The sequence below is a fragment of the Urocitellus parryii genome, chromosome 4 (genome assembly GCF_045843805.1).
Source record: "Urocitellus parryii isolate mUroPar1 chromosome 4, mUroPar1.hap1, whole genome shotgun sequence".
Taxonomy (NCBI): domain Eukaryota; kingdom Metazoa; phylum Chordata; class Mammalia; order Rodentia; family Sciuridae; genus Urocitellus; species Urocitellus parryii.
The window spans coordinates 200074236-200090217 of record NC_135534.1 but is presented as its reverse complement, the minus strand read 5'-3'; the positions used below and the strand labels follow the sequence as shown (position 1 = coordinate 200090217).

Here is a 15982-nt window from a genome sequence, read left to right as displayed (position 1 = left end):
ACCATGGTTAAACATTTTGACATAAATCATTAAAATGGGTTAGTTGTACATTTTGTGTCATTGTGAAGACAAAATTCTCTAGGAGCTGGATCACCTGTGAATACCCATACTGTATTTATGAATGTTTATAAATAAATCCACATTAATAATTCTTTACAAGGGTTTCCATTTGAAGAGTTAAAAAAAGGAGGGGGCGAGGGTAGTAAAATGAGATTCCCTGTATTGTGACTTTTGTCGGCAGGGCTAATGGGGAACAGTGCAGATATCTGCTGTAGAGCTCACCTTGTCATAAAATAAGCGTGTAGCACTTCGTCCTTTATAGTCTTTTTTTTTTTTTTTTTGAGAGAGAGAGAGAATATTTTAATATTTATTTATTTTTTTAGTTTTCGCGGACACAGCATCTTTGTATGTGGTGCTGAGGATCGAACCCGGGGTGCACGTATGCCAGGCAAGCGCGCTACCGCTTGAGCCACATCCCCAGCCCATATAGTTTTTTTTTTTTTTTTGGTCAACAGAGGTGACAGAATTGAATTTGGGGGCACCTGGCCACTGAGCCACATCCCCAGCCCTATTTTGTATTTTATTTAGAGACAGGATCTCACTGAGTTGCTTAGCCCCCTGCTTTTATTGAGACTGGCTTTGAACTCACGATCTTCCTACCTTAGCCTCCAGAGCCGCTGGTTTTACAGGTGTCTGCTACCATGCCTGGCTGGAGATTTGTTTTCTATTGGGCATATGCCTTCAGTTTTAGATAATGATATTTTATCCACTAGAATAAATGTATTTGCTATAGTGGAGTCTGATAACTAAAGAAACCAAAAAGTATCACTGCTCTTGTCCTTCATTTAAAAATATTTACATTGTATTAGCTGGCCCACACAAATGTATAACCAAGCCTACTACTGTTAGGGGAATACTAGGAAGAAGTGTAGATGGGCTCTCTTGAATATAAGAGTTCTTCAAAGAAATTAGTAAATCTGATTTAGATTAGATAAAACATCATCCCCCAAGAAACATTTGTGTATTGTATGCTTTTAAATATGCATCAAGACTTAAAAAAAAAAAAGCCTACTTCTTTGTAGCTTAGAGGAAATAAATTTGCCTTTCCAAACTTGGATTTAGTATCATGTAGTATCTTAAGTGTGGGTATTGGTCGTTAATCATGTTTGAATTTTTAATTTTGCTGCTTTGGGCCATCTAAACCAATTTTTTTTCCATCTAAACCAATTTTTAAAATATTAAGGCAAGTCAAATAGCTGTAATTAGATAGTAGTATTTAGAGAGAAAGAAATAATTTTTTTAATATTTATTTTTTAGTTTTCGGTGGACACATCACCCGTCCATCCATCTTCCTTCCTTCCTTCCCTCCCTCCCTCCCTTATTATCCTTCCTTCCCTCCCTCTCTCCCTCCATCCCTCCCTTATTTTCCTTCCTTCCCTCCCTCCCTCCCTTATTATTTTTTTCTGTGGTGCTGAGGATCTTACCTAGTACCCTGAGCATGCCAGGCGAGCAAGCTACTGCTTGAGCCACATCCCCAGCCCAGATAGTAGTCTTTGAACTGCCTTTTTTCAAAAGGAGGTATATAAAATTGGAAATTTATTTCAATTTGTTTTATATTTGTAATTTTTAATAATTTTGTTCAGAAAAGACATGAGAACTTCAGGATAACACTTACGTTCTCATCAGTGGAGTAAAGTTTCTAGTAATGGTTATTTTTTGAATGAGTTTATTTAGTTGCAAAAAGTGTTTTGGCATAATCAGTGTTTAATCAGTAAATCTCAAGTTGACCATTAACATGAGAGCTCCAGTTTTCCTTAAAAACTAATCAGTGATCAATTTTTTTTTCTGTAAATAAAAGTTGTTATTGCTGTTGGTCCTAAATTTTCCTTCTTTATGTCTTAACAAAGGAAAAAGTGCTATGTACTTATTTTGTGCCATGATATTATACATGCTTATTAATAAGATCCCAGATTATAAGAAACAGGGTCACTGATTTGTTGACAAAATGAATTCCTGTATGTTCCATTGTACTTGTGCACAAATGCTGTTCCTGTTTACTTACGTAATTGTGCACGTAATTTAAATAAGAAGCACAAAACCAAACCATGAAATTTTCTGGGAGTCTTATTCACTCAGATGCTGCTATTCTTCTTCTTCTTCTTCTTTTTTTTTAAATTGTTTGGAAATTTGACAGGAACCCCTTGGTCAAATTGTATCTGTCTCTCTCTATCCCATTTTACCATTAGAAAATGTTGCGATGAAAGATCCTCCGGACTTATTGGACAGGCAGAAATGCCTGAACGCCTTGGCGTCTCTTCGACATGCCAAATGGTTTCAGGTTGGCTTTTTGTTATTATCTTACTGTTATTGTAGAATTGTGCAGATTTCACTTGGAGCACTCAACACTGGTTTCTGTGTACTATGTAAGATGGGGTACTTTACACCTCATAGGGTTATTGGAGTAAGAGTTTTAACTTAGGTGAAGTGCCTGGAATAGTTAATGATGATGTTTTGTTATCATATAATTCATTTTGGCTTAAAATTATTCTGACTTTTAAATGATGACTTGTAAAATACAACCATGGGTAAAAAAGCTAAAAATAAAAATAGTTTCCTGCAATGGAGTTGCCATAAGGCTACAAAAGGAATTTTAAAAGGAAGCTCCTTTTACTTTAAAATCTACCTTTCTGAACTGCTGTTTACTACTTTTGATAGCTTGATATTTTGGTTTGCTTGAAAACCAAATATTTAGTTAATTTTTAATTAGTATTCACTTAAAGAACCTATCCATGATCAATATGCTTAAAATAAAGAATGGATTTCAACAGGGATATTGGAATCATTTTGTTTGTTTTAGGCAAGGGCAAATGGATTAAAATCATGTGTAATTGTCCTTCGCATTCTGCGTGATTTGTGCAACAGAGTCCCCACATGGGCACCATTAAAAGGATGGGTAAGTACTTAAATATTTAGTTAAAAGCAAGTTCCAAAGCTGTAGCAGAGGAAATCCTATAAGAATGGTATGTTATTATAAAATGACTACCTTCTGTGTTAGTAAGGTATGTGTTATCTCTTTTTCTCTGGGGGAAAATTATGCATCTTTTATTTGAATTATTATGCATATAACTTGTATATGCCATACTATATTCATGTTACAGAATCAGATTTTTTTCTGACAAAAAGTTTTATACCTTTTTGATAAGTATCTTCCTGCCCTCAGCTCTTCATTGATGGTTGATCACTTATTGGTCACCTGCTGCCCACAAAAGCCTCATTGGCTGACCCATTTCTCTCAGTGCCTCTTTCCATTATAGTTGAAATTATCTGACAAGTGGAGACACAGTTAATTGCTAACTTATCATGTTAGTACTTAAAGTCAGGCAAATTGTGCACTCCAAGCCAATTGTGGACCTAATTTATGATATATATTGTAACATTGACTAAATTTGGAAATTATACTGGACCCCAATCAAGACTACAACTTAAGAACTCTGTAAAACAATTCAAATAAGGCTGTAAAGGGTCATTTATACATAAATCTCTAACAATTATTACTTTGATAAAGTATCATTAGTTTTCAGTTTATTAAATATAGATTTGGTTCTTTGTTTATTCTAATTAGAGTACTTGGAGCAGACTATCTAAAATGAACTCTTATTCTTACATTGAGATGTTTATAGTTTGAAAATTTCCTAATAAATTATGTGGGATTTTGGTGGACTGGATTTGCATATTGGCTTGTTATTATTACTACCTTACACAAAGCTCTATTAAATTTTTGTTAAATGAATTAGATGACCATAATTTATTTAGTAATTTTTTCAGGGTAACTAAATTTAGAAGGCTTTTGTTACTAAAGTGTCATTTGAGAATATCTCAATAAATGCTCAATTTAAAAACTGGTTGGGGGGTTTTGGGTATATGTAGTTCAGTGATGGTAGAACACTTCCTTAATATATGCAAATCCCTGGGTTCAGCCCCAAGCACTGCCTTCCCCGCTTCCTGAAATCCATTTGGGGAAAAATTTTTTTAATCATGGGGGAAGAGTGAAGTGGTCCCTAAATATTAAATTGACTTTTTGACTTTTTTGGCTTCCCTTGTAGATACAAATGTCAGCTCACATTTAACTGGAATCCTTTTAACACTTGGTGCATGTACTAATTTGTAATTTAATATCTTCTAGCCACTAGAGCTTATATGTGAAAAGTCTATAGGTACTTGTAATAGACCTTTGGGCGCTGGGGAGGCCTTGAGACGAGTAATGGAGTGTTTGGCATCTGGAATACTACTTCCTGGTAAGGGTTTCAAACTCTGGAGGCAAAAAAAAAAATCTAATTTTAGTTTATTTTTCTAAATATGTGCTAAATTTGTCCTCTACATAGGAAAATGGTGTGAGGGAGCTATTTTGGTTAGAATGTTAGCAAGTAGAATGTTTGTGTGTTGGAAAAGTGCTATTAAACTTTTTCAATAATTATAATTTGTTTTTTTTATGTACTAACATAAAGGGTACTAATAAGATCTTATGTCTGCTATGAATTTGCTTTACCTAGAAGTCTGAATTTGAAAATGCAGATGTTGATACAAAATGTATGAAGTTCATTCTGTTTGCAGTCTGGTGTTAAATTTGGAAAAATTAAATTTGGCCTTCTTTTTCTTTTTCTTTTTTTTTTCTTTTTTCTTTTTTTTTTAAGAAAGAGTGAGAGAGAGAGAATTTTTTTAATATATATTTATTTTTTGGCGGACACAACATCTTTGTTTGTATGTGGTGCTGAGGATCGAACCCGGGCCGCATGCATGCCAGTCGAGCGCGCTACCGCTTGAGCCACATCCCCAGCCCCTTGGCCTTATTTTTCATATGCAATCCTTTTGGAATGATTCATCATGCTGTTGTTAAATATACAAGGGACTTCCAGTATAAAATATGGGCAGTTTAGTGCTAACGTATCAAAAATGAGAGTGTCCTTAAAACTCCAGTTAATTGAATAGACTTTTACTCCTTTTTTTTTTTTTTTTCCCCTTTTCTTTTCTCACTCTGTTTTGTGTTAGTTTATTGAATTCTCAACCCAATTCTAAATGATATTTATGTTTTGCCTTTGCCTTTTGCCAAAGGGGGTCCCGGTCTTCATGATCCTTGTGAGCGAGACCCAACAGATGCTCTGAGCTATATGACCATCCAGCAAAAAGAAGATATTACCCACAGTGCACAGGTAGAAGACTTGGCACACATGATGATTTATTAGAGATATATCACAACTTAATTTTCCTAACTCTTCAGATTGAACACTTTTCTCTTGCATGCTATTAGGGACTTCTACCATCATATCAGCATTTAATGAATGTCATTTTAGCTAGATGTTCTAGTGGATTTATGAATGGCTACTGAAATCTGATTGAATCAATATTTTATTCTTTAGCATGCGCTTAGACTATCAGCTTTTGGCCAGATTTATAAAGTGCTGGAGATGGACCCCCTTCCTTCTAGTAAGCCTTTTCAGAAGTATTCCTGGTCAGTTACTGATAAAGAAGGTGAGCTAAATCTAAATGTCTTATATTAGGGTTGGGTGGGGATTCGCAGTGATGGTTATGGGATGCCTCTCTTGTTAGAGTTTAAGGAACTTAATCCTTGTTTATCTAAGTCATTTATAAGAAAGTTTATTGCTTCCTCTCCCGCCTGACTTTGTTGGCCTATATCTCCATCAGTGACAGTAGCTTGCTGTCAGTTGTTCTTATTAATGATCAGCTCATTTGTCCGTGTTAGCCGTATTTTGTTATTACATATTGAATTAGAGACCATACTTGCAGATCATATGATCCAAGGAGAAGAGATCATCACTGATCAGTTTAATGATCTTTCTCATGCTTGAAAGTTTGATGTAATTAAGACAGAAAAACCAAAATATATAGAGAGGAGGAGAAGGAATGAATATTGGACCATTCAGGACCATCTTCCATTTGTACTAGTCTGTTTGAACTCAGAGTTTGAACAAAAATAGGATCAGTATGACCTGGATTCCAGTGGGAATCAACTACCTACTAGTTTGAGGCCTTGAGCAATTAGTTCCTTTTAGTAGACATATTACTTTAGTCTTTCTTACTTTATTGACTGTTGTCAGGTGAAAATGCCTGGCTCACTGCCTGGAATAGAGCAAATATTTGAGTCTGAATCCACTTACTCTTCTCACTGTGCCACAGAAAATATTTAATTTTGTTCTCTTGTCTCTCACGTTATACTAAAAGGTGGGATATTTAATACCACCTAGAATCCAGCCCACTTCCCACAGTTGACATTATCTTAGTAATTTCTATATGACAAAAATAATGCAGGTGCTCAATCTATTTATTTAGACACTAGATTTCCAGTAGATCTAAAAGGAATCCACAAGATCAAAAATTGTTTCATAGTAATACTATTAACTTTTCTTGTTTCTTTTCCACTCTTTCCTGAGTGTACAATTTTCTAGAGGCTAACAAGCTTTATTTTAATTTCTATAATGCTAAATAGATACTACCCAAAAAGCAAAGGTAAGACTATAAAGTAGAAATGATATTGGCCAAATTATATTGTCCTTTTGTGTGAATGAATATGCAATAACAAATCTTAACATTATGTACAATTTTAATGCACCAATAAAAAATATGGGAAAAAAGAATATAAAATAGTCCTGAACTAAAAAGTTTGAGAATCACTGCCTTATACTGTGAACTCATCAGGGGAGAGAATCCTCCACACTGTACCATATCATTGTTATAAAGGAGTGCTCAATAAAATTTATGGAAGAAAAAGTTTCTTTTTTCAAGAGTGTATTCACACGTTGACAATGAGATTACTGAGAGGGATTTACATAATCATGCCACATTAAGAGTTGTCTATGAATGGCATGATTGAATAAAAATTTTAAAAAATGTATATTTTATGATTAGTAGCAAAAAAAATTTCTGTTGCCAAATTCACAGTACTTTTTTTCTCCCACTATATCTGCCATCATGTGACTTAGGTTTTGTTTTTGTTTTTAATTTTAAAGATCTTTCTCAGAGGTTTGGGAACTGCTAATTTGTCAACATAGAGCATAAAATAGAGTCAGAATGTCCTAGTGTTCCTGTTGTAGCCCGTATCATTTAGTAGCTGCATGATCTGAGCAAGTCAGTTTCTCATTTTGTGCCTTAATTATAAGATGATATCCCTCACAATTTCATATTTTTAGCACCTAGCTTTCTGACATTTATACTTCAATTTAATTTCTATAATTCTTGGTGATTTCAGTATTCTTTCAGGTGATTTATTCCGCCAAACTCTGACATTCTCAATTCCTTAACTTCCTCTCCCATAATTACTTTCTATTCTATCTTACACTTACTCAGTTACTCATTCTATGGATGCACCCTTGACCTTGTCTTCAGCAATAACTATTCCTGTACCCTTTCCAGCTTCTTCTTATTGTTACTCTCTCTAGTACTCTTATTTCTTGAACTTACCATTGATTTATTATCTTTACATAGTCCCTATTCTTCTCATGGTCTCCCTTCTGTCTATACCCTGCTTGTGTTCTCTGGCATATCCTTGTGATCACTCCCTGGCATGTACTTTCACTTCCTTGATCCTCTCTTCCTGATAATATTCTAACTGATTGAATTCCATCTTTCTTCCTACATCAGATTTATGAACATAGTTGGGGATAAAAAACACAGCCATGTTGACCATTTTTCTTTCAGTCTGTGACACTAACCTCATGGGGACTACTTATGTTGTCTGACAATTCTCCCATAAAATCAAGAGTTCTCCAAATTTCCTAGATAGCTCTTTCAAATCTCTAACTCCCCATCCTTACTCTCATCCAATGACCTTGTTAGCTTCTGTTTTCTCACATTAGTAGTAATCTGGAGTTAAGATGAACCTTTCTACTTGTCTGCTGTATTGCATTCCTTCTTGCCTGTCAGTGGACATTATTCCAGAAGTTCTCTTTTCTCTCACCAACGTCAGTTTCTCCCTGTCTATTGAGTCATTTTCATCAACATAAAAACCTGCTATAGTATTTCCCATCTGCAAGCCAAAGCCAAAACAAACTCTTTTAGTTTTATAGCTGCCCCTACCAGAGTTATATTTCTCAGCTCACTTTTAGAGCTGTACTTTTGGATAGAGTGGCCTATTACTTCTTTTTCCTCATTTTCTGTTCCCTTTTGAACCTGTTCTAATCAGACTTTCTTCCTCACCCTCTACTGCTTGTGACCTTCATGTTACCACATTTTGGGGTTGGGTTTCAGTCTTTGTCTTAGCCAACTTTTCAGAAACTTTTGGCACCTATGTTTATTTTATTATGAGATACTGCACATAAATAGAAAAAGCATACGGGTTAAAAGTAATTATTTAAAAAAAATATTTAATCACTGCCATAGTCAATAAACAAAACATCAGGTAAATGGATGGAGTTGGAGAAGATAAATGCTAAGAAGTTAGCCAATCCCTAAAAACCAAATACCAAATGTTTTCTCTTATATAAGGATGCTATTTCATAGTGGGGTAGGGAACAAGGAGCATGGGAGGAATCAACAAACTCTAGATAGGGCAGAAAGGTAGGAGGGGAAGGGAGGGGGCATGGGGTTAGCAATGATGGTGGAATGTGATGGACATCATTATCCAAAGTACATGTATGAAGACACGAATTGGTGTGAATATACTTTGTATATAAATAGAGATAAGAAAAATTGTGCTCTGTATGTGTAATAAGAGTTGTAATGCATTTTGCTGTCATTTATTAAAAAAATCAGTTAAAAAAATAAAACATCATAGCTCCTTGGGAACCATCTGTTTACTCTGCCCCATTACTTTCTTTTGCCACATGAACTATCGTTCCCAACAATTTGCCAGTCATTTCCTAGATTGTTTTATCACTTTCCTACTTACATATGCTTTCCTAAATAATTTGATTTTGCCTGGCACTTTCTAGAAATTAACTATACTGAGTTTATTTACTCTTTTGTGACTGGCTTCTTTCTCTCCAGCATTATTTGCTATTACTCCATGGTGCTGCATTATTTTATTCATTTTAATAGCTCAGCAGTACATATTTAAGTATATTAAAGTTTATTCATTCTACTTTTGCAAGATGTTTAGGATCGTTAGCAATACACTCACAGTATTGCTATGAGTATTCTTAGACATGTCTTCTGAGGTATGTGTCTTAGAATTACTGTAGTCCAGTAAGTGACTTAGTGAATTGTTACACATACCAGCTTACTCTCCCACCAGAAGTGTATCAAAGCTTCTGTTGCCCTGTATCCTTAGCACCATTTTGATACTGCCAGACAGTTTTTCCTGAAATAAAATAGTAATTTTCATTTGACTTCCAGGTAATCACTTTCTCTTCATTCTTCTAGCCCTGTTGGCATCCCCTCAGTTATCTTCGCTTGTTCTTCCTCATCTAACTTGCAAATTTTAAGGTGTCCCAGGAATCAGTTCTTCGACCTTATTTGCACTGACTCCTTTAGTCGCTCTTCATGAAATTTCTTTTGTACACTGTAGATTTTCCCAAATTTACTTACATCCCAGACTTCCAGTCCTTCAACTCAGTGCCTCAGTATTCCCACATAGCTGCCTAACACATCTCAAACCTAAGATTTCTAAAATCCATACTCCAGCCTCACTCTGTCACTGTTCTTCTCTTGCCATAGTATCCCTGTCCCAGTTGTGGAAATTCTCCACCTTGTGTATTCAGACCCACATCTTTCAATCTACCTTTGAATTCATTTTCATTTACTCATCTTCAAACCACCAGCAAACCCTGTCTGTTTATTTCAAAGTCTGTCCAGTATTCATCTTTCTTTAATTTCTTCTTTGCTAATATTTTTGCCTCAGCTACCATCATCTCTTACCTTGTTTATTACAATAACTTCCAGTTATTATTAACTTCTTTTTCTGTTCTTTTGAATTGATATTACTTTTTCCTCTTAAATATTTAGAAGCCTTTGGGCATGTGGTTTTCTTTGTGGGAAGTTTTAAATCATGGATCTAATAGGCATAGGAGTGTCATGTTCTTTAAACATTTGTGGTAAGTTTTGTTTTTCTGGGAATTTGTCTGTTTCACCTAAATTTAAAAATATTTTGAAATAAAGTAGTTCGTAAGTCAATCCTTTTAAAATTTGCATTGCTTTCATGTATTTCATATCTTCTTTTTTTCCTGATCACTCTCAATAGGGATTTATGATTTTTAAAAATCAACTTTTGGTTTTGTTGTTTATGTTAGTTGTATGTTCATATTCTGTTTCACTGATTTCTGTGCTTACTTTAATTTTTCTGCCTTCTGTTTTCTGTTACCATTATTTATGGTTTTCAGTCTCTTATTTTTCTGTTCTATTATTTATGTTTTCAGTCTCTTATTTAATTGCATATACTTTTAAGTGGGTAAGCTTCCTTTTAAGCACAGATTTTAAGTGCATCATGTTCTTTTGATACTTTTATTATTATTTAGTTAAAACCATTTATTATTTTCCCTTATTGTTAATTCTTAGACACATTGTTCATTTAAATGTCATTGCTTCATTTCCAGACGAATGAGCATTTTCTATTTAACTTTTTGTTTTTGAGTTTTTACTTATTCTGCCATTATCTGAGCATATGTTTGAAAGATCCCCACCACAACCCTCTTGCTGGTGTGTCAGTTTTTAAGCTTATGTTGTAGTTTTCATTTCTAGAATTTTGGCTATAAAGTATTAACTTTCATATTTTCTTCCAGAAGTTCTTTGTAATAAAGTTTGCTGTTGAAAGGTCCATCACCTGGGTCCTTCTTGGGTCTGTTTATGTTTTCTGCTTTCTCTTGGATTTTTGAACACAAAATCTTCTCATGTGCCTGGTTATAATAAATGTTGAAGGTTAAGATGAAAATTATAGAGACTTTAAAGCCTGATTTTATTTAATTTTAATGTGAGATGGCAAATGGATTTGGCAGTCCTGGATAATTTTATTGCACTCTGGGATTAAGGTGATGGAAGTTGGGCTTCAGTCTTTGTGAAGTATAGACTATTTCCAGATCATCTTACATTTAGTTTATAACATTTTAGAAGCCCAACTTAGATTATGGGGATCCACCATGCCTTCTCTTCTTGGTGGTCCTTGAACTTCAGTTTTGGAACCCTGAGACCTGGGAACCTGTTGGAAGAAGTCTGTTCAGTTCTTTGTACACTATTTTGGATTTGGAAAATAGCCATAGGGGAAATGTGGCCCCCAGTGCAGGGTTTCCTTTACCTCTCAAGACTAATTCTTCATTGTCTGAGAACAGATATTTATTCTAAGTTTTGTTTAGCTTTGTAAACATCTCATCCTTTCTAAAGGATCTCATCAGGAACTCTTTTCTAATTTACTTACTCTCATATCTTGGAAGTGGAACCTTGACATTTTGTCAGTTAATAGCATAGGGTTGAGAACCTAATGTAATCCAGCTCTCCTCATCTCCTGCTACTACCTATTCCTTGTTTGTGCCACTCCCATCACCCAAGCCTTTATCATGTTCCTTAGTGTGTTTCTGCCTTGGGACCTACATGCTCTTTTCTCTGCTTGGATGCTTCCTGCCAAATGGCTCAAAAGATCACCTGATCAGTGATGCCATTCTGACCCTTCTAATGAGTACCATACATAAAATAGCAACACCTCTTCACCATGAAGCCCCTCTTAGTGTTCTTCATTATATTCACTACTATATGTCATGTTGTGATTAGTCTCTACTGCCCTGCCTAAGCTCTTTGGGAAGAGGAAGATTGTCTTCTGTTAAGTGTTCAGCATCTAAAATTGTCCTGTGCATAGTAAATAATTAAAATTTGTTATTGAATGAATACATGAATGAATTTAAAATGGGATTGATAAAAGTTCCAGTTTCATAAGGTGCTTGTGAAAATTAACTAAGTCAATATGTGTAAAGTACTAATAGTAGTGCCAGGCAGGTAGATGTAAGCACTCAACTGTTATTTTTAAATGTTCTTGTCTCGGAAATGATCACTTCTTATTATTAGATAATAAAAAGGTTTTAAAACTAGCTTTTTGTAAAGCAAGCTCCCCCCTTTTCCAATTACTGTTATCATTAACCTGAGATTTTTCAGCCCTTTTTCAGTGGGTGGGATGATAGAATGAAGCTTAATTAGCTTGAGCTTTATTTATGTAGCTGGAAGAGTTAGAGAATAACTCTGTGCATTTAACAAGCTTATGATTTCCAGTCAGGGAGCTACTTTTATTGTAATTTAATGAGCAAGAGAGTGATTGAATAGACACAATTCCTTTTTTACTTCTATTTCTTAAAGGCTGCATTCTGGCAGACTGGCACACTCATGGTTTTATGTAATGCAAATAAAATACAGTATTAAGCAAATATTACCTTCTGTTGAAGATTGATTGACCTGAGAGGTAAATAGTGACTCAGTCAAATGCCAAAGTCAGTGTTTACCCCAAGGGACAATAAGTCTTGATAATCAGAGAATAGATAATTAATCTCAATATTAGTACAGATTTTCACTAGAAGTATCTAGAAATTTTGTGGCATGAATATCTCGAGCACGGCTTTCCTTAGGAAAAAGTTAACAACCACCTATTAAGTTTAATGCACAGAAAAGTCTTTTTCATACTGGGACAGATTGATGAGAGGTTTTCTCTATTATTAAAAAAAATTATCAAGTTTTTGCTTGACAGCTTTTTCCAAGATATTGATTAATTTTATTACTTCTTATTCCATACCTATTAAGTTGTCTCTTAAGTCTTGGATTAAGATACTTTATAAAGTAGAAGATAAGGAGAAAATATCTTCAACTTTCAAAGAGCACTAAAGACACACAAGAATATATAGATGGTATAGACAACAATACAGGCTTATTTTGGATCCCATTGACACTTTGTTAGAAAAGTCAATATGAAAGACTTTATGGAGGAAGGGGTATTGTAAATAAAATCTTAAATAGGATTTGAAGAGGCAGAAGATATTTTATAGTTTGATAATCAGATTTCTGGAGGCATAAGATTTATTATTGATATTTAATATTTATATAAGAAGCAAATATTAAGATTTAGAAATATTTGAGAAGACACACATAAAAATAATTCTATCAGAGGTAACTACTTTTAACATTTTGGTGTATAACTTTCCACACTTTTGCTGTTCATGCATGTGATAGATGTAAATATATGCTATATTAGTTTCTTTGGGATGCTATAAGAAACTACCTTAGACTGGGTAATTTATAAGTGACAAGTTTATTTTTCACATTTCTGAAGGCTGGAATTCCAGGATCAAGATTCATGCAGATTTGGTGTCTGGTGAGGGCCTATTCCTAACAGATGGCACCTGCTATGTATTCTCATATTGTGGAAGGGACAAACTCAGGCCTCTTTTATTAAGTGTACTAGTCCCTTTCATGAGGGTTCTGCCCTAATGACCTGATTACTTGCCACATACTCAGTTCTTAGCACCACTGTGTGGAGATCAGAGCATATATCATATGCATAGGTATTTATATGTGTATAATGAATAAATTTGGAAAATAAATATTTGTAAAAAGTGATAATATTAAATTGTGTTTAGAAGACTGGCTTTTAAACATTTTGTTCTTCTAGATTATAAATATGATAGATTAATTGGTCAGTGAAAAATATGTGTGATCTTTGTAATTTCTGATGTTTTCCTACCTGAATATATTAGAATAAATAAGATCATTGTTTCAACTGATAGTGAAACTCTCATGATATTTTTTAGGTGCTGGGTCTTCAGCTCTAAAGAGGCCATTTGAAGATGGATTAGGAGATGATAAAGATCCTAATAAGAAGATGAAACGAAACCTAAGGAAAAGTGTGTAAACTCTTTATCCTTATTGATGTGTATTAGAGAGAGTTTACAGCCTCAGAAAGGGAAAATAAAAAGTGGAAGGATTTTGGCTAGGGGTGCCAACTCAGTGATAGTGCTTCCTTAGCAAGATCAAGTTGCTGGTTTCAATCCCCAACACTGGGAATAAAAAAGAATTTGATTGATTTGATTAGTTTTAAGAATAAGATCTCAAGTGGGGTACTCCTTTAGTCTCAGCTACTTGGGAGGCTGAGGCAGAGGATAGTAAGTTCAAGACCAGCTTGGGTGGATGACTGAGACCTTGTTTCAGAAATAAATATTAGAGACATGGCTGGGAATGTAGCTTAGTGTTAGAGTGCTTGCATATCATACAAGAATCCCTGGGCTCAATCCCCAGTATTCCCCCAAAATGGAAAGCTCTTCACTGGGAAATTGATCATCAAACAACTTTCACAAGTTTCCAAGCTTTATTGCTTAAGACACACATTAGTAACACATGTGGAAATTAATGTATATACTAATGCATGTTAGTTTTATAGTGATGTTAGCATAATAATTCATTTTAGAACTATTTACAAGGTGATGTAAATTTGTGTTTTGAAATTCTCAGTTTAAAAAAATGGTAAACTTATAATAACTACTAATGCTAAATAATTACTAAACTTATAATAATTACAAATGCTTACCTTAAGACAAAATGTCTTTGTAGTTAATTTCTCATTTTTTTCCTTTAATAGTTTTGGATAGTAAAGCAATAGACCTTATGAATGCACTAATGAGGCTAAATCAGATCAGGCCTGGGCTTCAGTATAAGCTCTTGTCTCAGTCTGGCCCTGTCCATGCCCCAGTCTTCACAATGTCTGTAGATGTGGATGGCACAACATATGAAGCCTCAGGACCATCCAAGAAAACAGCAAAACTTCACGTAGCAGTGAAGGTACTGTACTTCTTTTCCTTAACAATGTTTTGTTATTTAATGTTCCAAATAATATGCTTATTTTCCTGGAGTAAATGAATGGTATCTTTAAGATTTTCATACCAATAACAGAAACTTTTGTTACCTCTGAATCATAAAATTATTATTATTTTCTGTAAAATAGTATACATTGATTATATGAAGTATGGAAAATACATAAAAAAGTAAATAAAAATATGTCAGTTGCATTTTTTGAGGCAGAGGTATTTTTATGTGTAGGTTTATTTCCAGCCCTTCCCTGTCTTATTTGTTTTTTCAAGTTGGGCTCACAGTATTTATATAATTATGTATATAATTTTTTCCTCTAATATTTCCATTAACTTTAGTGTTTTCTTGTTTATGAAATCTTCATAAGTAGTTTTTAATGGCTGTTTTTTTTTAATTATTAGTTATTGATGGACCTTTATTTATTTATTTTTTTGTATGTTGTGCTGAGAATCGAACCCAGGGCCTCACACATGCCAGGCAAGCGCTCTACCATTGAGCCTCAGCCCCAGCTCCAGCACCTTAATGGCTGTTTTGATTGACATGATATGGATATTCTGTTATTTGTTCAAATATTTCTTTATCATCAGATATTTGCCATTTCCAGATTTTTCATCAAGCTACCATAAAGTAACTAAAGCTTTAGATACTATTTTGTAATTAACACACAAAGGTGTTGAAAGGTAAAAAATATCTTGATTCCCTTTTTGGGCCAGTTTCCCTTCATGGAATTGAGTCACAGAATTTATTCTTTGTTTTTTTGTGATTCTGGGGCTCAAAACTGAAGGCCTTGCATATGCTAGGCTTGTGATCTACCAATGAGCTACACACCTAGCCCGAGTCATAGAATTTAGAGGCCAGCAATCCAGTCTTCCTGGTTTGCAGATTGGAAAATTAAGGAGTAGAAGAGAAATACAGGATTAGACTCTTTGGTCTTTTCTAGTTCAGTATACTTGACAATGTACTGTTTTACTTTATTTCTCATCTCATTGATTGAGCCTGCTTGTGCTCTTTATTTTCTGTACCTCTCACATTCAAATTAAATGAACTAGGAACAACCTCAGGTTTGCATTTCTATAATTTTTTATTTAAACCTAATTACTCTGAGGAAATTTACCCTGATAAGTGTACCTTATTTAACCAAAGATTTACAGATTTAGCACAATCTTGTTCTTCCTCAAAGGTATTTTATGAATCAAAATGTTATGAA

At 34.3% G+C, this 15982-nt stretch overlaps 1 protein-coding gene across 6 annotated transcripts in view; it reads left to right on the top strand.

The window, feature by feature from the left end:
- The window catches only part of Strbp (spermatid perinuclear RNA binding protein), a 160829-nt gene that overhangs the window by 93891 nt on the left and 50956 nt on the right, over nt 1-15982 (top strand). For 5 of the 6 annotated variants that reach the window (XM_026386303.2, XM_026386301.2, XM_026386299.2 and 2 more), the window contains 7 exons: nt 2247-2338; nt 2858-2953; nt 4184-4295; nt 5110-5207; nt 5415-5526; nt 13725-13817; nt 14549-14748. In XM_026386303.2, the coding sequence (XP_026242088.1) occupies nt 2247-2338; nt 2858-2953; nt 4184-4295; nt 5110-5207; nt 5415-5526; nt 13725-13817; nt 14549-14748 (803 nt within the window). The remainder of the gene's footprint in view (nt 1-2246; nt 2339-2857; nt 2954-4183; nt 4296-5109; nt 5208-5414; nt 5527-13724; nt 13818-14548; nt 14749-15982) is intronic. The other variant, XM_026386304.2, reaches the window with a different exon arrangement.